This window comes from Fukomys damarensis, unplaced genomic scaffold (assembly GCF_012274545.1).
Source record: "Fukomys damarensis isolate Sample0158 unplaced genomic scaffold, DMR_v1.0_HiC HiC_scaffold_2, whole genome shotgun sequence".
Lineage (NCBI taxonomy): Eukaryota > Metazoa > Chordata > Mammalia > Rodentia > Bathyergidae > Fukomys > Fukomys damarensis.
In genome coordinates, this window is record NW_022900914.1 from 50,742,745 (window position 1) to 50,765,895 (window position 23,151).

The 23,151-nt window shown below is 39.9% G+C and overlaps 1 protein-coding gene across 5 annotated transcripts in view; it reads right to left on the reverse strand.

Annotated features, from left to right (window-relative positions):
• Positions 1–4,607: 4,607 nt before the first annotated feature.
• Positions 4,608–23,151, reverse strand: part of Eva1a (eva-1 homolog A, regulator of programmed cell death) — a 56,648-nt gene continuing 38,104 nt past the window's right edge. For 2 of the 5 annotated variants that reach the window (XM_010631602.3, XM_033765059.1), the window contains exons 3-4: positions 21,965–22,129; positions 4,609–5,927 (exon numbers count right to left, since the gene is read on the reverse strand). In XM_010631602.3, the coding sequence (XP_010629904.1) occupies positions 5,551–5,927; positions 21,965–22,064 (477 nt within the window). In that variant the 5' untranslated portion in view covers positions 22,065–22,129 and the 3' untranslated portion in view covers positions 4,609–5,550. The other 3 variants (XM_010631606.3, XM_010631605.3, XM_010631607.3) reach the window with 3 other exon arrangements.

Genomic DNA, 23,151 nt, shown 5'->3' on the forward strand with positions numbered 1-23,151 from the left:
CCTTGAATGAGCTACCTGCTTCTTTCATTTTTTGTTCTATTTGAGGTCTCAGCCTATTGGACAGTGCTATTCATGTTCAGATCAAGCCTTCTCCACTCAGTTTGGTGACCCATGTCCAGTTGTCTCTGGAAAGGCCTTCACAGAGAAAACCACAATCACACATTACCAAATTTCTAGGTGTCTCAATTCAATCAAGTTGACAAACAAGATTAACCATCACAATGCATGAATTAAAGATTGGGAAAGATTTGGTAATTGGTTAAATATGAAGGAGTCCTAAAAGGTCTTTGCTTTCTGACTTGGATAACCATGCTGACCTTGTCATTAACTGACAGGGAATATGGGTAGAGTAGTAGGTCACAGAAATAGAAAGCATGATTTAGGAATCATCTTAGTCTTTACTGCTGTTATAACAGAATGCCACAGAATGACTAAAGTATAAACAATAGAACTTAACAGACACATAGCTCTAGAGTCTGGGAAACCCAGCATGGATAGGCCACATCTAGTGAGGGCTTTCTTGTTGTCTCATATGGCAGAAGGCTCGGTACTAACAAGAAAGGGAAACTGGACTGGGCTCATTTTTTTTTTTTAATCAGGAGCCTACCACAGTAAGGATGTTAATCCATTCATATGGACAGCCCGAATGATTAAATCACCTCTTAAAGGCCCCATTTTACACATAATTGCAATTAAATTTCAACCTAAATTTGGGGTGTGGTATTGAAACCGCAGCAGAGAGTTGTCTGGTTATCTAACAAATCACCTTAATACTTAAGTGATGTAAAACCACTAACAATTTATTTGCTCCTGGATCCTAGTGACTAAGACCTTGGAAAGGACTATATTCTATGATGTCTGGGACTTTAATTGGGAAGAGTCAAGTGAAATCACTTCAGTACTGGGCACTGGAATCACTTGGACATTTCGTCTCTCATTATTGGGGCATGGATGGTGGTGGCTGGAAAATGAGGTCCAGAACTATAGAAAATTTAGTAGCATCTCTAGCCTCTAGATACTAGATGTAAGAGCAATCAACATGCACAGCAGGGACAACCAGAACATCTTCCTGAAATTGCCAAACACCTCTGTGGAGAATTTCTTCTATGGCTGAAGGCCAGTTGGCCATGGGTCTAAAAGTTTTTTGTGGGGAGGGAGTGTAAATCATTATATAAGGTGCCTCAGAATGTATGGAACAGGATCAGTGGCTCAAGGTTGAAGAGAGCAAGAGAGTACAAAACTTTAAGAAAAAAGAAAAAATATCAAAAGAAATGTCAGGTGTGATGTTTGATCTTGATTGTCAACCTGTTGGATTGAGAAACACATTGGAAATTTGTAAAACACACTTTGGGTGAGTCCATTAGTGCATTACTAGAGATAATTGGCACATGGAACAGTAAACTGTGGAAAGAGACCTGCCAAATTGCCCATGTATGATTTTTTGATAGCAGCCATTGTTTGTGGGTGGGGTGGAATCTCAGTGTTGTTTTTAATCTGCATCTCTTGAATGACCAGTGATGTGGAACATTTTTTCATATATTTACTTGCCACTTTTACTTCTTTGTCTGAGATATGTCTCAGACATTTCAGATGTCCATTTTTGAATTGGGTCTTTATATTTGGTGGGACTGATTGTTTTGAGTTCTTTATATATTCTAGATAATAGTCCTTTGTCTGAGGAGTAGCTGGTAAAATTTTTCCCACATTGTAGGTTACCTCTTAGTTCTTTTTATGGTTTCTTTTGCAGTGCAGAAGCTTTTTAATAAGATGAGATCCCAGTTGTTGATTCTTTGTGCTAGTTCCAGTGCTACTGAGGATTTATTCATAATGTCTTTTCCTATGCCAATGTCTTCAAGAGTTCTGCCTAACTTATCTTCCAGCTAGTGTTTCTGTTTTAATATTTAGATCTTTATTCCACTTGGATTTTAATTTACAGATACCTTGAAAGGGATGATTGTGGTACAGTTTTCTTGGTCTTCCATTGTTCTACAGAGAAACACCAGATGAAGTCTGAGAAAGTTTTAGAAAGTGTAAGGTGTTTTAGGAGTGCCAGAAATCCTCTTCAGGTATGAGGAAGGCCCCACTAACTTCCCTTAGGAATCTGTTCCTCAGCTGCCAGCCCTGGGTGATCTTTATCAGACTTATCATCTGGTGCTGCTATCAAGAAATCACACAACAACAAATGTTGGCGAGGTTGTGGGGAGAAAGGAACCCTTTTCCATTGTTAGTGGGAGTGCAGACTGGTGCAACCAGTATGGAAATCAATATGGAGATACATCAAAGAGCTGGGATTAGAGGTTCCATTTGACCCAGCCATAGCTCTGCTGGGTATCTTTCCAAAAGAATTAAAAGAATTATATCACAGTGACATATGCACACCTATGTTTATAGCAGCACAGTTTGTAATAGCTAAAACTTGGAAACAGCCCATTCGCCCATCAGTTGGAAACTGGATAAAGAAGATGTGGTTTTTAGAGTCATTCATAGGAAAATGGATACATTTTGAGGATATACTCCTAAGTGAAATAAATAAGTCACACATGTGTAAATACTGAATAAAGAATTGTTTCTGGTGTGAAAAACTATAATAGTACACAAGATCCTAATGGGAAAATTAACAATGTGAAATAGGAAGAAAAGGGCTAAAGGTGTAGGGAAAGTGGAAAGGGTAGGGAAAAACTAATAAGGGAAAAGAAAAAAAATATGAGAAAATGGAAATAAAGTGTTTGTAAATGGGGAGGGGAGAAGGTGGTGAAGGGAGGGCAGGGACAAGGGGAAAAAATGAGAACCAAGACCTGTCAAGTAAAGGTGCAAGATCCCAGTATTGAATGTAACTGTACTGTATACCTAGAATGTATGAATAAACTCAATAAAAAGAAAAAAAGATATCTGTCTTCTGCTGACTTCTGAGCTGGATAAGCTGCAAAACTGTGTCAACTATGCACAGACACAAGCTATCAGCTTTGTGGGAGCTTGGTTAGTAGTTACCTGGGTGCCCCCTCCTAAAGCCTCCTGGGCTCAAAAGTGGAGCTTTTGAAAGGTGATTTTATTATGGGAGCATTATAGTTAAACGTAATGTTAGGAGATGGTCGGAAGAGGTGGTAACTGGGAGAAAGGGCTGGAAGGGTATATCTCCTTCTCCAGCTCTTTCCTTTATTCTCTGCTTCTGGGAACCATGAAGGGAGCAGCTATTCATTTGCCATGGCTCTGTGCCATGCCATCTTTCCTTGGAGCCAGCTGACAATAAACTGAAACTTCTTCGAACTGTGTGCCTTTCCTCCTTTCAGTTGTGGGTGTTGGGTATTGGGTCTCACCAACTCAATATGCTATAGTGGTACAAGTGTGATAGTTTCACATGCAGCAGAAGAAAATAACAGCAGCATAGAAAAGGCAGAGCTGAGAGTCAAGAAGGACCAACTTTTGACAGCATTTGAGCCCCTGAGGTCAATTATCCCTGAAGCCAGATCTAAATCTTTCCTTCAAGTTTTGTGAATCTTTCTGCTGCAGAGGCAAATGTCCTATAAAGAAACAGAACCAGGAGTAGAGTGATAAACCTGACATGTGAAACGGGGTGAGTCATGGTAGGGAAGGTTGAAAAGCTGGAATTCTCATTACATAGAGTAAAGAGGATGGTTAAATTATTACCTAGTATATTTTGTACATTAGATAAATACTTCCACCACCCTAATAAGGAGATTAACATGGACTCAATAGAATAGTATCAGGATAGCGGAGTGAAGACTGGAGCCCAGAGCCCTCTGAAGCATCTCCTCTACTGTAACCACCACTTATCAAAGGTCATAATCCTTCCTTCTAAACAGCTTTGGATATATCCTGGAGATCAAAGTAGCTTCCAATTGTGCCACTTTTCTAAGAGGCAGAGAACAAGAAAATGATGTCAGTCTAAAGCCCAGGAAAATGGGATAATTTCCGCTATTGTTGCTGTGGGGCTAAAATTACAATGTTGGAAATTGCAATTTAGAGGCACTGATGGAACAAGATTTTGACACTTGTTATTGGCCAAAATGAGGCCGCCCACCAAGGGTTTAGTCATCCTCGGCAACCAGAGATTATGACTGCTTGATTCTTAAAGACAGCCCTCCAAATCCCTTTAATTGAGAGTGAATCTCTAAGGAGTAGAGACCCCATTAGAAGAAGTCTTCTGTCCATTATCTTAGGCATAGTGACAAAATCAATGGGCAGAAGAGAGTCTCCCAATAGGAATGCTTTAGATCATCCAGATAGGCTGACTAAGGAACCTAACCCAAGGCAAAAGAAGGAAGCCAACATCTCATGGCTCCTGTTTACCCATCTAGAGGATGTTGCTTCCTCTTCTTCACCTCATTTCTAATATGGCACAGTCGTAACTTCTCTACCAACTTCCTTCTCTACCAGTTTCCTCTCTCTCTGTGGGAGCCATCATCTTATCTCTAGCATTAGATAAGTCTTCCATTCCTCTATCTGCTTAACAATAATTCAACTATAGTGAGACTCAACATATAATCAACAAAAATGAGTAGGCCACAGGAAGCATTACTCCATTTTAATCCTCAAGGGGCGTGACAAAAGCCCATAGTCACCCATATATAGGGGCGGTCATTTAAGCTAAGTGTAACCAAAGAGACAGACATGAAACAAGCAAACAAAAAACACTTCATGTAACATTTATTTTTTTAATCCCATCTTAATTTTGGCTTTAACTCTCACCTGCCATTATTCACTTGTTTCTTGGAAAATCAATTTTTTTAAAAAACAAAGTGTTTAACATCATGATTATTTGGAATCATAATAAACGCTTCTCTCCAAAGGGGGAGGATACACAACTTTTATTCTTATGCAGCATTTTCAAATATGCATGTCCATATATATATATATATCATAAACGATTTAAAATAAAAACCCTTCATCCTCTGAGATTATTGACATTTTCTAGTTCACTGACACATCTCCCATAATACAATAATTCTGTTCATTTTCATGAATGAGGTGGGGACTACACTAAAAAATAGGATTTTAATCCCTGAGGTGCCAGTTAAAATGGAGAGGTTGCCATTGCAACACAATTTTTTTAAAAAAACTAGCTTTAAATAATAAGCATAGATCATGCTATCTGGATGGGAATCTCCTCCATAGAATGGAGACATTTAGAAAATGGCATTTCCTGGGTCAAAGTCACCCTGATATCTCCAGCTGTCATACTATGAGAATCTTTCCTTTTGAAAAGGAATAGCACATAGCAATGAAGTCTGCAGAAACTTCTGAGATCCTCAGAAATGGAGAAATCATAGTCCTGTTTCTCAAATCTCCATCTACAGTGTTGGAGACTGGGTTTCAGCACCATTCCAAAACCGGAAAGGTTGATGAACCAACTTGGTTTTTCTTAAACTCCATAGAGCAATCCAAAGGAGAAACCAGTTCTCGTTAGAAAACTGGCATGTCCTGCTTTTCTTTGCCATCACATTAGAGGAGCTGGGTTCAGCTCCTTGTGCCCACCGCCCCTGCAGACTCTCCCCTTTCCAGGCAGCTTCCGGGGGTGTTACTGCTGCTCCCCTAGTAGTAGCGGTTCAGGCTACGGGTGCCAGGCACTTCCGGCTGGCCATTCATCCAGATCTCTCTGATGATGCGTTCCCGCTCCTCCAGCCGCTGGGCGCGCTCCAGCTCCTCCGCAGACGTGAACACATTCTTGTTCAAAGTCCTCTCAAAGCGGCGGTGTCTCCGCACTGACCTGTCGGATGTGGTGTCCGAACTGTCCTCCTCACTGTCACTGCTGTCGCTGCTGCTGTTCTCACCGTCCTGTGGGAACTTCCTGCGGGGACCTCGCCGGCAGTCTGCGTGGCAAGAGATCTTCATCACCAAGGCAGCCAGGGTCAGGACCAGCCCAATGCACACGCCAGAGACAAAGTACAGAGCTGCTCGCTCAGGGTTTTCTGCAGAAAGCAGAAGAAAAAAAAAATCATTTGAGAGGTGACAACTTCATATGCAGACCAAATGGAAAGGACTCCTGTCCACACCTCTTACCAGAACCCAAGTTTGATGAGTACCAATGCTGCTCTCCTGTGTGACAAATTTCAAAATATTGTTATCGACAAAAGGTGAATCTGCGGGGGAAAGGATATGAGACTATTTTACTCTCCTTTCAATTTTAACCTAGAAATTATTTTCAAATGAAAAGTTAAAAGAAAGAAAACGTAATTATTTAGCACTGACTCTATGCAAAGCATTTGTGCTTAGGTGTCATTTTTGCTTAAGAGTGATAGTTTAAGAGTCTGAAGACTCTCATGTGTACCAAAAGTTTTTTGCTTGTGAATTTACTCAAGCAACCCCTTGAATTTCCTTTCAATCACTGTGACAGGCAGCTTCTGGGATGATCCCACCTCCTGGTGTCCACACTCTTGGGCAACCAATGTCCTTTTCCAGTAAGGGGTGGACCCAGGCACTTACTTCTAAGAAACAGAATGTGGTAAAAGCAAGGGTGATTCCAAGATGAGGCTGCATAAGGTTGTGATTTCATCTTACTCATGCTTTCTCTGTCTCTCTGGTTTTCTTATTTGCTAACTCTGATAGAGCCAGTTGCCATGACAGCTGCAATACAGGGAGGCCCAGGTATCAAGGATCTAAGGGTGACCTCCAGCCAATGGCCTTCAAGGACCTGAGTGACGCAAACAGCCATGTGTAGGAGCTTGGAAGTGAATCATCCCTTGGTCCCTGGCCTTGCAGCAGCCTGGTGGGAGACCTTGAGCTAGAGGACATTGATAAGCTGCACTCAGGTTTCTGAATCACAGAAACTGAGAGGTATATGCATGCGGTGTTTAAACTACTAAGTTCTGGGGTAGTCTGTACTTAGCAACAGATAACTTCCACTGCCAATCACACGTCTACAGCCAGAATAGGCATTTAGGAATGAGCTTATCAAGTTAAATGAAAGAAGAGGAAAAATTTGAGCTCTTCCTGGGGAAAGAAGAATGTAACTGTCCTGGTGATAAGCAATATGCTTAGTGAGCCCAGTGGTGAGTCCTGTAAGATGTGCTCCATAGAAGGAGTACCTTGGGGTGAACTTCTGTCCCTTCCTAGGGGCCAGGGATTTGGCTCAGTGGTTCTGCTGCCTGCCTTGCAAGCACAAGGGCCCAAGTTCGATCCCTGGCACCAAAAAAATGAAAAAACCTAGGAATGTGTGAGAATAGAGAGCATGCTTGACCTGAGTCTCGGGGCATGGTCAAGCCCACAGGTTTGGGACAGACATCAGCAAATTAACTTTCCGTATTCCAAATTCACTTGTAAGTATGAATAAAAATGTATATTGTTTTTGGGTTTTACATAAGTGGGATCATAGATGACACACATTTGCTTTTTAAATATGAGGAAATTTCTTAGAGATTTATCAGAAGAAATGGTATATATGGCCAATAAATATATGAAAAATGTTTAACACCTCTGGCCATTAGACAAGTGAAGATTAAAATAACATTTGTATTTACCTCACTCCAGAAAAATAGCTGTCATCAAGAAATCAAATAATCATAAATGCTGTGAAAACTGTGGGGGGGGAACCCTTCTACATTGCTTGTGGGAATGTAAACTAGTACAACCACTACGGAAATCAGTATGGAGATTCCTGAAAGAGCTAAAAATAGAAATTCCATTTGACCCAGCTATTCCCTTTCTAAGTATCTTTCCAAAAGAGTTAAAGACAGCACCTCACAAAGATACATGCACACCCATGTTCACAGCAGCGCAATTCACACTAGCTAAATCTTGGAAGTGGCATATATATCCATCAACAGATGAACACATAATGAAAATTTGGTGTTTATATGCAAATGAGTACTACTCTTCCATAAAGAAGGCTGAATTTTAGTCATTTATAGGAAAATTGATGCACCTTAAGATCATACTTTTTAAAATTAATTTTATTGGTACATTTTATATATACAATATAATGACATTCATTGTTGGAAATTTGTACCTTTACGTAATCAATCTTGGTTGTTATTCTCTCCCCATTCCCCTGACCTCCCTTCAACCCCTCCCTTTCTCCCTCCCAATCTACAAAGATTTTGTTTCCATTATTTTTCATTTTCTCATATTAATTCCATTCCCTTCTTTCCTTTCCCCTACCCCTCCTGTTTCTCCTTCCTCTTTGTCCCTTTTCTTCCTATTTCACATTATCTATTATACCTTTTAGTCCTTATTTACACCACCATGCACTAAACTGTAATCAAAATGGATTAAAGATCTAAATATTAAAACAGAAACACTAAGTTCGCTGGAAGAGAGGTTAGGTAGAACTCTTGAAGACATTGGTGTAGGAAAAGATTTTATGAACAAAACCTCAGTTGCCTGTGAGTTAGCACAAACAATCAACAAGTGGGATGTCTTCTTATTAAAAAGCTTCTGCACAGCAAGAGAAACAACCAACAGTGTGAAGAGACAATCCACAGTGTGGGAAAAATTTTTCACCAGCTATTTCTCAGACAAAGGGCTACTATCTAGAATATATAAAGAACTTAAAAAAAATCAAATTTAAAGACCCAATCCAACAATGGGCATTTGGAATGAAAAGATCATACTTTTAATTGAAATAAATTGGACACACCAGCTTAAATATCACATGGTTTCTTTTATATGAGAAACCCAAAATATAAATGAAGAGCAAAATAAAAGCTAGCTAATAGGACAAAAGGAGATAAATCTTCTGTAAAAGGGAAAGTGTCCAAGAAGTGGAGGAAGAGGAGAGGAAAGGGAAGAGAATCAAAAAAAAGAATTAAGATTTGTTATGTATATGTACAAACTCCCCATAAGAAATGTAATGATTACTGGTATGTGCTGCAAACATATACTTGTAAGAAGTAAAAACTGGAGTAAAAAAGATTCAACTTAAAAAAACATATTTCTTAAAGAAATTTCCAGATCTGTGTATTTAGGTCAACAGCATTTTTCTACTGTTGCATAGTGTGCACAACTTAAAAAAAAAAATTGCATAGTACTATTATGGCATAGGCCTACTTAATTTATTCAATCATTTGTTTACCAATAGCATATACTTGCTTTATTAAATCCTTTATATCATCAACACCAAGCTGCAAACTAATCTTTTTCTTTTTTTTTTTCCTCCTCCTCCCTGCCTTCCTCCTTTCTTCCTTTTTGGTTGTCTGCAATGAAATGAAAGCCAGGGACAAGAGTGGTTAGAACTTCCTCAGATCATAGGCAATTAGAAAGAACCAAGCAAACAAACTCAAATCTCCCTACTTTCAAAGTCTAACCCCTTCTCATTTTTTCCTGGTGTTTCTAAGGGATCAGTGTCAGTGTTGGGGTGCTGTATATCACCTGAGGCTGTTGGGAGGATCAAAGTAGACAATACAGGTGGAAATGGCTGGTAAACATTCATTTCTGAATAAATTACAAGTGGTATTCTCAAGAATCATTTACTTCACCATTTATGTACCCCTCTGTCAGGTGCCAGGGGGCCACAGGGACACCCATGGCACCAATCTGCATTACTCTATGATTAGCTCATGCCTGCCTCATTGCAATTAATATGCACAAAGTGTATAACAACCTGCTATTTGCTGAAATATTGGAATGGGCCTGAATACCATCTAGATTTTAGAGAAAACTCAGGATGTGCTTAAGTTTTCAGATACAGGACATGTGACTTGGGATAAATGAAGCCCTGGATATGGCCTCTTATGATTTGGTTAAATCCAATCTTTGTCCTCCTTTTATGAAGTAGAAGGAGGGCTCTTTCCTTTATTAGTCAGGTGACCTAAGGCCAATTCCAACCTCATTGAACCTCTAGGTGGATAAAATAGGCACAAGACAAACATAATCAGAGCCAAGTGCCTCTGAGTGAAATAACAAATGTGTGCAATAATGGAGACACCACTGGGAAGGCTCAGAGAGCACAGGACTGCTCAGAAACCAGGGCATGGAAGATCAAAAAGGAATGAAAGGTTCAGTCAAGGGTGGGCTTTATTAAAAGCTAGTTTCAGTGATAATTTAAAAGTAAAATTCACTGAGATAAAACAAAATGAAAATCCATTTGCTAGAAAAACAGGTTCTCCTACTTATCAGGGCCATATCTTGGCCATATTTTGTCTTATCTGCTTTATTCATAGTTCTCTAAGAGCTCTTTTGCTCTAAAACAGGCTTGATTTTGCTTCAAACGTCCACCCCTAAAACAAAAGCAGTCCACCCTAATTAATAACAGAGTTGATTTTCTGCCACCAACTGCAGGAATAAGGTCAATGTACTTGAGGTGACAGCGGGTCAGGCTCCTCCCTCTGTCCACACACCCACTTGTTTTAGGCCACTGACTGCCTAAATCTCTGTGGGTCTGAAAAGGCCTTAGCGACTCCTCACTGCTCCGTGCTTTCCCCCACATAAGCAGTCCTCCCAGTGGGGATACATGACTAGAAGGCAAACAGGTACAGATGGGTTCTTTTTTAAATCAGTTTCCAGACCTTCAATGAGCATTTTTTTTTCTTATATTGGACCTGTCAGAGGAGGCACCCTGGTGGAGCAACATACTCACCGGCCTCACACTCTAGCCGTGGCCCTTCCCCATCCCATCCTCCCCACAGGCCCCCATCTCTCATCCACAGAAGGCTGACTCCCTCCCACATCCTGAATCCTATCTCAGCATTCTGCCCCTGGAGGCAAAACTGAAGCAAAATAACTCAAAATATTAATGTCAATGTTAGGAGGCCAATGTTGCCTCTAATGACTGGGAATTATATCCTTTTCCTACTCTGTTTCTCATTCTTGGTTTCCAACAAGACAGATGGAAGGCCTAGTCACGTTGCCATCGGATAAATCATTAAAAATAATTTTGGATGACTCTGATCCAAAGTGACTTTGATCACTCTGATTTTTGGCATAGACAACAAATTTAACTCCAAGACTTGAGTGACCTTATTATAATAAAACTCCTTTTGTTCTTGTCTATGTAGTTATGTCAACAAATTTACTCAACAGCTACATCTATGAAAACTGAAAACTACTAATAGGAATTTCACTTAATCATGCCTCATTCTTAAAAGAAGTGATATTTACTCATTAATGCACAAACTAGTGGGGGGTCACGCCATCTCTCTAAGAGACACATTTCCTATTCATTTTAATATTTCATGTTTAAAAACTCCCTGGTAACCCCCAACCTCATGTAGAATATATCTCACACTGAACACATCTTTTACCTCAATCCATCTAGTCCCCCTGCCACACTCCACTGCTCCCTCTTTCCTTTCCCCTCTCCTTTTCCTCCTCCTTCAGCAATTGCTTTTCTGTCTCTGGCATCCATTCAACCTACCAGTCATCTAAGCCCTAGGCCCGGGGTCATCTTTGCTCCATCTCTTGAATTAATTAATCTCACTCATTCTTCTATATCCCCCCCTCTATTCTCACTGTCATTTCCTATACCTGAAGGATCCCTGCAGCTTCCTACCATGGCAATTGGATTCCAGGTTCTGCTACTTCCACCCAATTTTTCACATGGATATCAATGCAACATTTTACACTGTGACTTCTATTATTAGACATATTTTTTAAAGAGGAATTTCAAGACCCTCAAAAATCTGGTTCTAAGCTCCTTCTTTAATCATATCCCAAAGTCCTTCACAAGAGATCTTGTGAGCTCTCGGGCTAAAGGCCTCACTATCCATTCTCAATTAACGAACATTTCCTCTTTATGTTTGTACCTGAGTGTTTTGCTGGAACTGCCAGAAAAGCCTCTAAATTTTTTCCAGTGGATAATTGACCTTTGATAAAATTGAGCCATCCTCTCTTATGTTAACACAATGCTGCTTAAAATGATGTGTGCTGAACTTCACAAACATTTAATTCTCCCTTTTAACAGCATGAGACATTCTAAACAAGTTTTCTTAGATTTCTATTAAGGACCATTTCATTATGAGTATTTAAAAAAATCTCTACAGAAAATTATTGTGAAAATTCTGCAAAAGGAAAAGAATTAAACGTTTAAGATCATCCTGAATGTGCTTTGATTTGGGAGGTATGCTTTTGAGTACATAAACTAGAAATAAATTTGTGCTGCTCAGTAGGCCCTTGACCACCCCCCAAAAAAGATTGGATCACTGGCATTAGGTAGGCTTTGCTTCCTTTATCAAGCTAAAGAAACTAGTCCAATTACAATGAGGCTACAGCTTTTCTAAATTAGAATGAAATGCACCCAAGAGAGGAATAGGCCCCTTTCTGATACAACACCTTTGAAGGAGAAAGATGAACAGAAAGCTGTACATGGAGAGCAGAAGGGATTCTCCAAGAGGAAGGAGTGTGGATCAGCATGCAGAGCTACTATGATTGGCATTCTATATATATTTCCTGTGGATAATCCAATTCTTGCCCTTCAGCTCTCCTACCACGGTCGAGGAGACATCATATTTTGTCTGCCATCAGTCCCTTAACCCAAGGAATAAAATTTCCCAACCGAAAGTTAATCTACTTGTGTCCTATAGCAGGAGAAAAAGGATCAAAGTGGTCAGTTACACTATATTATCCAGCTTACCCAATAGAGAAGTCTCTTCTCTAAGTGCTTAGCATTAAGAAAACTTCATTCAACCAATCCACATTGATAGGTTAGAAATAAACTTGGGATAGGCTACCTTTTAAAACTTATTGAGAGCTCAAATATCCACTAAGGCATCAAGCAAGGCCTTGGACTATGAATATGGAGCTCCATAATTTAATCTCCATTTCTTGGGAGACTTGATTACATTCCCTGCAAGGGTTTTTGGACCAGAGTATTTTCAGCATTAACCCATTGGCCACATAGTCCAATGAAGTAAAAGTCAAAGAGAACCTGCAAATCCTGAATAGACAATGCAACAAATTTCGGGCAACTCCTTTACTTAGGTCCCCCCAAAGCCTCATGCAGTCATAGGTTGGGCTTTTTCAGAGGTGGCTGGATCTAAAGCGTGTGATGCTGGGATTAAGGGTGTGTGATTACTAAATCAGTCTACTGTTTAGTAGATAAAATATAAAAGGAGCATAAAGATGCTGCTAAAGTCCCTTGCTCAATTTGCCACCTTCTGCCCACCATGGACTGTTTTCTTCTCTGCAATGCCTGTCTGCCATGCCACCCTGCCTAGGAGCCAGCCAACTATGAATCAAAACCTCTACAAACTATAAGCTTAATACACCATTCCTCCTTTTTGTTTGTTTGGTTTTATTTATTTGTTTGCTTGTTTGTTTTTTGGTACCAGGGATCAAACTCAAGTCCCTGCACTTGCAAAGCAAGCACCGGAAACAATGAGCTAAATCCCGGGCCCTACCATTCCTCCTTTTAACTTTGGATGTCCAGCATTTTGTCTTAGCAATGAGAAAAGTGGCTAAGACACTTACAAGCCCATAACAAGTGGAATCTCTTCATGCCCACCCACATTCCTGAACACTGGGATCTAAGAATGTAGATAGATTATAGATATAGAGCTTTTATTTATAAAATCTTTGCCACAGTTGGAGAGAACACTCTGTGCTAGTCAAATACTTTTAACCATTACCAAAATTCAGGAGGGGAGGTAAATACTATTATTCTTGTTTAAATGATAAGACTGGGATGAGACATGTCCATGCTTTCACCAAGATGGAAAACTATATTTGACACTAAAGGTAGTAAAACACATCATCCCAGTGTTTGCATCCCAGCCACACCTCACTTATTACATAGGCTTAACTCTGAAGATAGTTTCTGAACTCTGTTTTGGAAACTGTTATTATCATCCTACTTTAACTAGTTTACTCCATCCTGGCTTCCAGATCAGAACATGTCCTCTCTTACCTAGCCATGTAAGACATAATTTCAGAGAAGTCTAAAAAAAAGTCTAAGAAAAACAGAAAGGTAAAGGGAGTTTACTGGACTTTACTGGATCCCAAGTTGGAGCCTCTGGGCAGATTTTCATAGCTAATATCATTTGTATCAAGGTTCATCACTTTTCTGCAGAAATCAGAAGTGGACCTCCCTTGTGGTTGTTTTTTTCCCTCCTTTAGTATTTTATGCTTAAGTTCACTTCCTCATGGCCAATGTCCACCCTAGTCTTGATCAAATCCAGACAGCTGTTAATTACCCAGGAAGCAGAGTAGGGAGGGCTATTGTCATTTGTTTTCCCTTAATAAATAAAAATAAATGTATTACTATATCTTGTTTCCTGCAGGGTCATTGTTTTCATAGGCAGGAAGAGGCCCTATGTGGAGGTCCTGGGGCTAATTTCATTTGCACCCCTGGAAGTCAGATCATGCCCAGTAGGCTTTTTAGGAGAAGATAGTACCAGCCAGCCCAGCTCAGGGCAGCAGATCTCCATACAAAGGTAACATTTTCACTGTCTAGGCTCTCTCTTGCCCCGAAAGCTTCCAGTCCACTGAGTGGACAGGATGAAGTTTTTTTCTGTAAAGACAAAGGCAGGGCTTGTGCAGAATCAGTGCTCAGCATAATGCTTTCTCTGAATTCGTAAGGCTTAATGCCCCACACCATGGTAACCGGAAAAATCCCAATAACCCTTCTATCCTCTCTGAAATGCTGGAGAGAGCATCCCTCCTTCTTCCTTCCTGACTTGCTCTTCCTCAGGAAGAAGAATTGGAGAATGTCTGTTCCTACCAGACCAGCTCTACTCCTTGATTTCACCCCTTTCTTCTCCTCTCCACCTCCTAAGCAATAAGCGCTACACAAGGAAGTTTGTTTCCCTAGTCCTCACCCTGCTCCACTCACTTTTCCCCCTTGCACTGGGAAGAAGTTCCTGTAGTTTTAGACCTCTCCTGTGCTGTGGTTTGTATGAATGCTCCCAAAGGCTCCAGTCGGCAGCCCTTTTGGGAGATGGTGGAACCTTTAAGAGGTGGAGCCTAGTAGAAGGCAGTTAGGTCAGTCCATGTCCTTGAAGGGGCTTTTGGAATCTCAGGCCCTTCCTCTCTTTTTTGCTTTGAGGCCACCATTAAGTGAACAGGCGTTTGTGATGTCCTCCAGCCACTTTGTACTATGCTGCCATAAGTCGAAAACAACAGGACCAAGCAACAGTAAACTGAAACTCTTGATACTGTGAACCAAAATCAACCTTTCTACCTTTTAAAGTTTATTATATAAAGTATTTTGCCACTGTAATGGAAAGCTCACTAATACACTCTGGGACTCCAGGGAACTAGGAAAGAATATTTTCATGTTTAATGCTACTTTCTTTTTTGTTTGTTTGTTGTTTATTTCCTCACAGTGGCTTCTTAAAAAGGAATCTCTGCCGCATAACTTTTAGCACTCATTGACAGGAGGTCTTTCAAAAAATGGTACATTGATTTTCTTTCCATCAGCCATGTATAAGAGTAGCAGTTTCACCACTGTTTCTAGCAGGAAATATTCCAAACATTAAGAATTTTTCACAAATTGTAGCCCAGTAAAAGGTTTGCTTTATTCCACAAATCTTACTGTGCGTCTCTAATGCCTTGGCCAATGCTTAGGGGCTATGGACACAATGGTTCTCAGTGCCGACAGGATTTACAGTGTAAGGATATAGATAAAAGATGTAAACAGTTCAAAGGAAAAGAAATTAAAAAGAGCTCTTCTACATATGAAAACACACTTTTAGGTGTTTTCTGTTTTGGGACTGGGGATCAAACTTGGGTCCACGGGCGTCGGAGGCAGGCAGTGGAACCACTGAGCTAAATCCTCAGCCCACCTTTAGATGTTTTCACAGGCATTAGTACACCAAATTTGGCCAGTTCCCGTTCCATAAAAAAGTTTTATATAAACACAGCCATGTCCTACATATTGCCTATGTCTGCTTTTGTGATAAAACACTGAGTTGAATTGTTATATCAGAGACTGGCCCACAAACCTGAAAATATTTATTCTCCAGGCTTTTGCAGAAAAAGTTCGCTGACTCCTAACCAACAGAAACAAATTAAATCACAGTGTGATGTGGTTTCTTATCTGTCATATTATCAAAATTCTAAAAGTTTGAAAACACGGATATAGGGGCTTCTTCTAAATCTTTTAAAGAGTTGGTAAAACTTTTTAAATGGCAATTTGGCAATGATTTTCTTATAATTTACATTTACTTTATTCCAACAATTCTACTTTTGGGAATATATTTTGCAAAAGTACTTGAACATGTATGTTATAGTCATTTATTGCTGCCCTGTATGTTGCTCTATTTTAGCAGATTTGAACCACTGGCCGTCAGTAGAGGGCTGGTTAAACTACAGATGGTCCATTTGTACAAGAGAACAATATGTTGTTGTCTAAAAGAATGAAGGTCTCTGTATATTCATCTGTCTCCATGATATACTGTTCAGTGAAAAAAAAGCAACCTAAGAAAGCAGTGTCTGACATGCTACCTGTGTATAAAATAGGGTAGAAAGTGACTGCATGCTCATATTTTCCTACGTTAGCATGTAGAATTCTGGAAGGATTAATTGAATTCTAGTAATAGCTGAAGATTAGCAATGAGATAGATGGAGGGGGCAGCTCTAGGATTAGACTACTTGCTATATGTCTTTTTATATTGTTTGGTTATGGAACTATGTTAATTTCCTGATTTATTGAGCATCTGATAGCTTGTAAGCACTATTCTACATGTTGAGAATATAGCAGTTACCAAAGAAACAAAAACTTCTTTGTTCCTAAGAGTTTGTTTACTGGGGAAAACAGATAATACACAAATGAAATATGTGGCATATTAGATGATGATAAGATGATAACAAGATAGGAGAAATAAGAGGGTAGATGTGAATTATCAAATGTTTGTTGGTGAGTGGAGGTAGACAGAAAGACCAACATAAAATTCACTGAAAGTGATTTTTTAAAAGAAAGACCTAAAAAAAAGAAAAAAGGTGAACCACGCAAATATCTTAAATACCCAAATTATTAAATGAAAATGAGAAATTGCTCCACTTTCCTTTCTAAAAACTCTATTAGAAGTTATTAATAAGGTAATTGTTATTAATAAGATTATTGTCTTCATTATAAAGTATTGTATTCTAGTTCCAGTGGGTTGCTTGCAAATAGTTAAAACAAGAACCATGAATTTCTCCAATCCAAATGCTGAGACAGAAGAAAGCAAAGCACATATGGGAAAAATATGGGTGGGTGAGATAAATCCTATGTGTTTAGGGCACTGAGTTGAGGGTTTTCTATTATTTGTAGCTGAAAAATAATCTTAGCAGTTAAGCCTTGAAAAGGTGCTTGGATTTTATCCCAGAGACAATGAGGATCTACTGAGGGATTGTGAACAGGGAAAAGGATTGCATCATCACACCTGCAGTGTGGAAAGTTCATTTTGCTGCAAAATACAGACTATCAACCAAGACTGGAGTCATGAAGACCACTAGGACAAACAGGCAAAAGCATGTAGGACTTGAACCAAATCAGTGGAGGTGGGAACAAAGAATAAACGCAACCGAGGAACCACAAGGGAGGTGAACTGGTGTCTAACCATGGATCTAACCACACATCTGAGGTTAAAAAACTCATCCTCTGGATTATGTAATACTCTAGACAGGCACATAAAAGAAAGCACATATTTAAAGAAGACAGAAATCTATTCTGGGGCAGGTTGAATGTGGAATACTATAGTATACCCAAATGGTTATTTTCAGCATACTTATACCAATCAGGGAGCCAGAATATGTAAAGGAATGGAAATTGTCTCATGTATGATTTAAGCAAAAATTAATATTCTAATAAAATAGCATTTGTTATTACCAATAACACTGATGAGTTATAGAATGTTTAAAATATAGCTAAGCAAAAGGAAACAAAAAATGCACAGATACAAACCCGTATAATCTTAGCACTCAGATAAAAATCACAAAACATATGGTAATTTTATATATGAATATACACAAATAATGGGATTATACTACATGTGCCCTGTGGTAATTGGTTTTATTCATTAACTAGCACATCATAATCATCTTTCTATTTCAATTAATATTTATTTTTTATTTTGCATTATATTATATAAACAATTCTGAGGTTAATTGTGTTCATAGCAGTATTTGTGCTTAGATCTTTAATTATTTTCTTAGAAGAAATTCCTAACATTGTGTCTACTGACTAGATAAATGATACACTTTTTTGGTCAGATTTTATTTTTATTTCTATATTTGCATTACATAATAATTACATTCCTTGTGGGGAGTTAGTACAGGTACATAGCACATAACAATCCTTTTAAGGCTTTTGATAGATATTGCCAAATCATTCTCTAGAGTGGCTACGGCAATTTATAATTCAATCAGCATTGTGTGCAAGTACTCAAATCTCCACACTTTCTCCAAAACTGAGTTGTGCATGTACCTAACCACTCAGATCTTTAAGAATTTTATAAAATAAAAATGTAAATTTCACTATTGTTTCCATTTTGCATTTATTTGCTGGAATTAAAATTGTTTATGTTTTATTGGCAATTTGTATTTTTCCTTTTGCAAACTGCTAATACTTACCCTTTGTCATCTTTTCCTCTGGGGCACTTACTGATTTGTAAAAGCCCTTTATGTGTTATAAACACAAATAATCAGTAATGTTGCAATTCTTAAAAATAAAAAAAGTTTCGACATTTGTCATTTGTTTTTAGTAAGCATTTTGTTAAATAGTTTTTTACATTACTGGAATAGTAGTCAAGGTTTGAAATGGCTATTATGATGAATAGAAACAAGATGTACCTAAAGGCAAACAGAAAAACAAAAAGCATGAGACTAGAGACAATGATTTCTATTGGCTTCCATTTTCAAATTGCAGCAGTACTTGGTAATTTGGTTACCAAGAGGTAGAATTGGTCACCACTCTTAGGTCAGTGCCTATCAACCTTGTCTAGAGAATTAGTAAAACCAGACCTTGTCAAAATGAAATCTATTCAAAAACCTCAGTCTCTTTCTTTTCATACAACATCCAAAAAGCAAAACAAAAATAAAAGCAAACTATAAAAAATTTAAGAACTCACTCAAGAAACAGAGGAACAGTTCAGACATTCAAAACATAGAGCATTTCCATGTGTTTTTAAATGGTTCCTTTTCTATGAACAGCACCTGGTCTCCTGAAATAACCTTGAATGGAAAGCCAGCTATCTTCCTAAAGGCTACAGCTATGAACCAAGTAAGGGGTGTCAGACTCTCCTAGAGTCTCATGTTTTCTTTCTCCCTCTCTCCAAAACACTTCACGTAGCCCCCAAACACAGAATACACCTATCTGCACACACTTATACACACGCACACACACACAAACACACAAAAATATCAAAGATTCACTCATAGTTAGGGTTTCATCTATTGACTTAATCAGAAGCTGGACAGAGAAATAAGGCAGATATATGAATTAGTAAGTTTTTTACATGTAATATAATTACAAAATAATTACAAAATAATTAAAAATAATTAAAAGAATTACAAAAGAATTTATTAAATACATTTATTATTACACAGAGTCTGAACTACCATATGCATTCTGGAGAACCGCGGAGACCAGTAGATGCTCACTGCAAGAATCTAGAAGCCTCAGAACAAGAGGCACAGAGGAACTGATAACAATGCATCACTGGTGCAAAGCTATTAGCTTGGAAAGCTCCTAGAGAGTTGCTGCAGGTCTATAGTCAAAGGCTTAGGAATCTGCAACTTGATGTCCATGGGCAGTGGCAGCAGTGAGAAAAGCGCTGGTTCAAGGAGAGTGAAGCACGCCTGTGCACAAGCTTGCCTCTTCTCCCACCTTTCTTTTCCCACTCAGAGCTCTCTGTCTGTGGAATGACGCTGCCCACGTTCAGGGCAGATCTTCCCTCTTTTAGTTCACTGACCCACATGCCAATTGTTTATGAGGGTACCTAGAAGTGCGCTCTTACCAGTTTTCTAGGCAACTGTCAATCCAGTAAAGGTGGCACTCGACATTAACCCTCCTATGGGGCTGGGAATTTAGTTCAGTGGTTCCGCCGCCAGCCTTGCAAGGGCAAGGATCCAAGTTCGATACCTGCCCCCCACCCCACCCCGCGCGCGCCAAATAGATTAACCATCATGTAATTGATGCACTGCAGGGGAGCAGAATAGGATAGGTCAGAGGCCTCTGACTAATGAAAACTATACAGCAGGAAGAGAACATGAGGGAGTTAACAAATTGGGATATTTTCCACAATTTTCTCTTATTCATCTCCTTTCATCATTGCTTCCACTCCATTTATTGTATTTTCTTCTTTAAAAACAATGATTATTTGCATCTATTAAGTTCACTTTCATACTTTAAAATTTCTTTATTCATTTTCTTTCTATTTGAGGAGCATTACCCATCTCGGAGTCAATTTTCAATTAGGTCTATCTACTGACAAATCTTATTTTAGCCACGTTACTTTCCACTTCCTTGCATTACCCTTTATTCTTAGCCCATACCTACTTCAAAGAAGCATTGCTTCCTGCATCCCATGCAGTATTTAATTGCAAAGTATGGGGTCGAAAGAAGGAAAGTTAAGGGGACAGCGAAATAGGGTGATGTACACTTTTAAATTTGACAAGATCACAAGATAATAAACACCAGACCAGTCAATGAGTTGCCACATTCAGCGGTCACAATTCAGCCATGCTGCCCTAAGTGGAAAACTGCCAGGTACCTCCTGTGCAGAGTAAAGCTCCAAAGTCCAGTACTCTGTTTGGTGTTACCAGAGACATTTTCTTGCAAAACTTGAATTTCGGGTGTCCTTAGGAACCTTGGAAACTCCAGACCGTCTCTGTCCTCTACTTCATCTTGCAATGCATTCACTATAGGATGGCATCATCAAATTGCTTATGAAAACATGATGCCAGAGTTTTAAATATCTCTCTTCCTGCTCCTGTGTCCCCCACCCCCACACATTCTCACAGAAAGAGGATGAACCAAGACTGTGATGTGGATGTGTGGGTGCCCAGGGAAGGAGGCACCAGGTACTGGATTTCTTTTAGTGGATGAGGAGCTGTGGCTTCACTGAGTGAAGAAGGCAGAATGCTGGGTGAGGCTCATGTGAACTGCATTTTGCATTTTTGCAGGTTGCTAAGGCAGCAGCTGGGTAAGCCCTGAACGAGGTTCCCCTTTCTGCAGTAAGGCTACAGTCATCCAAGATCCTCTCAAAAAGAAAAAGTAGGAGCTTTCTTTCCTCCCATTGATGGCTCAGATTTGCCGCTGTATTGATCAGGACGTTAGATTTATTTATTTATTTATTTATTTTACATTTGAGCTTTTAGGTCACCCATATATAAACCCTGTCGAAAGAAATCAGAAATTAAAAACAGTCCTTGCCTGAAGAAAATCTAATCAGAACTCAGTGCCTTCCTTTACAAATGGCATCCAGAAGCATCAGGCAAAACAAAACAAAAGCAAACTACCAAAAATTTAAAAGTTCAATCAAGCATAGCAGAAGCAGTTTGGTCATTCAAACCACAGAGCATTTCCATGTATTTTTACATGGCTCTTTTTATATAATCCATGTCTGTCTTCAGAAATGACCTTGAGGAGAAAGTCATCCAACTTCCTAGAGGGCACAACTTTGCAACAGGGAAGGTGCAAACATCAGACTCTCTCAGACTCACATGCCTTTTGTCTCTCTCTCCCCGCAAACACCTCAGACAGCCCCCAAACATAGAACACACAGGTTCTCTTCCCCCCCTTCTCTCTCTCTCTCTCTCCCTCAGAACAGAAGTAGCTGGGCTGAGATTCTCCATCATTCCCTTCCCGCCTCAGAATAAATTCATCATGGCAAGCCAAAAGCAGCCCCCAGTTACTTCACTCACTCATTGGTGCTAGAAAGAAATCCAACATTCCCAGCAAGATAAAGCTGTTGGAGTCCTTCATCTACCAAACCAGAGAACGCCAACCTTAACTCCTTTTCAGAAGACCTTTCATCCCAAAGCTCAGCAAAGTAGAACCCTTGACAGGATTACACAGTGTTTCTCTCCCAGGTAAAGACCACAGATTTGCCCTCAGGCCTCAGCCCTGACCCAGCCAAGCCCAGGCACCTACTGGACACAAAGGAATAGGTTGCAAGAATGCTGCTGAGGAAATTCATCTCCACGTGCTCCGTGTTCACTGGCTCCGTGCTAGGGCTGAAGGGCAGCTTCATGTGGCATCCAGAGGAGGACTCCTGGAGACGCTAAGCTGAACCAACGTGGCACTCTCCCTCTCCTCCTGTTTGGAAACATAAAGTGAACGATGAGACACATTCTGCTTTCCTGAGGCTTTGCAGGCTCAAGAACCAAAAGCCACCTTTTTTAGCCAGGGAGCCACAAAGATCTGGGGTCTTGTTCTTTTTCTTCCAGTGAGCTTGTTTCGAAAGAAGCAGCAATTCTCTACACCTGTTTTGCCTGTCCTTTCTCCTTTCTTTACCCCATCTCCTTCCAACTTCACATTTTCACACTCCCCCTCACCCTCCCTGGCACTCTTATTTGCACACTCCCTGGTTCACCTTTGAGGAATAGTCCATCGGGTTCCACTCATCGTCTCCTCAATCACTGCTCTTTAACCCCAAGCCACATTTCACTCCTCTCCTGTTCTGGTTTCCCTGGAGCCTGTACTGACAACACTTGTGTACCTTGATCAGTTTGCCTCATTACCCAGGTCAAAAATATGCGCCGTTGGCAATAGGTCAGGGCTACCTATCCCCAAATGGCAAAAGTGACTGTGTTCTAAAATACCTATTCAAATTTGAGATCTCAGCTTGCTTTCTGCTCTAAGCTCCGTGATTTCACCTGTAACAGTGATGGGCCAGTCTCTTCTCTACTCTGCACAGACAACCATGGACAGAACTGCCCCTGCAGGGTCTGAACGGGGATGGGGATCTCAGTGTCCAGATGTGTGGGCTCTAGCTAGAGCAGCGTTTTCCTTTACTAGTAGCTTCCTCAGTCCCAGCATCATCATACACAGTTCTCTTAGCAGAGGCTTCACAGAGATCTTGTAAGGATGGAGCAAGAGAAGTGGCAAAGACCTTGATAACTCACATTCACTGCTGCTATAAGCTGAGGGCAGGGAACTAAGCCCCACGGTGACTAGAACAGAAGGCTCCACTGCTTGGGCAAGACACCTGGGCGTTTAGTGGATCACAGACAGTAGTAACGTGGGTCACACTTAGAGATCCTGCAGAGCTGTAACCCCACCAGCTGGAATGAATGGGTCACAACAGAAAAGACAATTCTCATTCTAGAACATTTTAG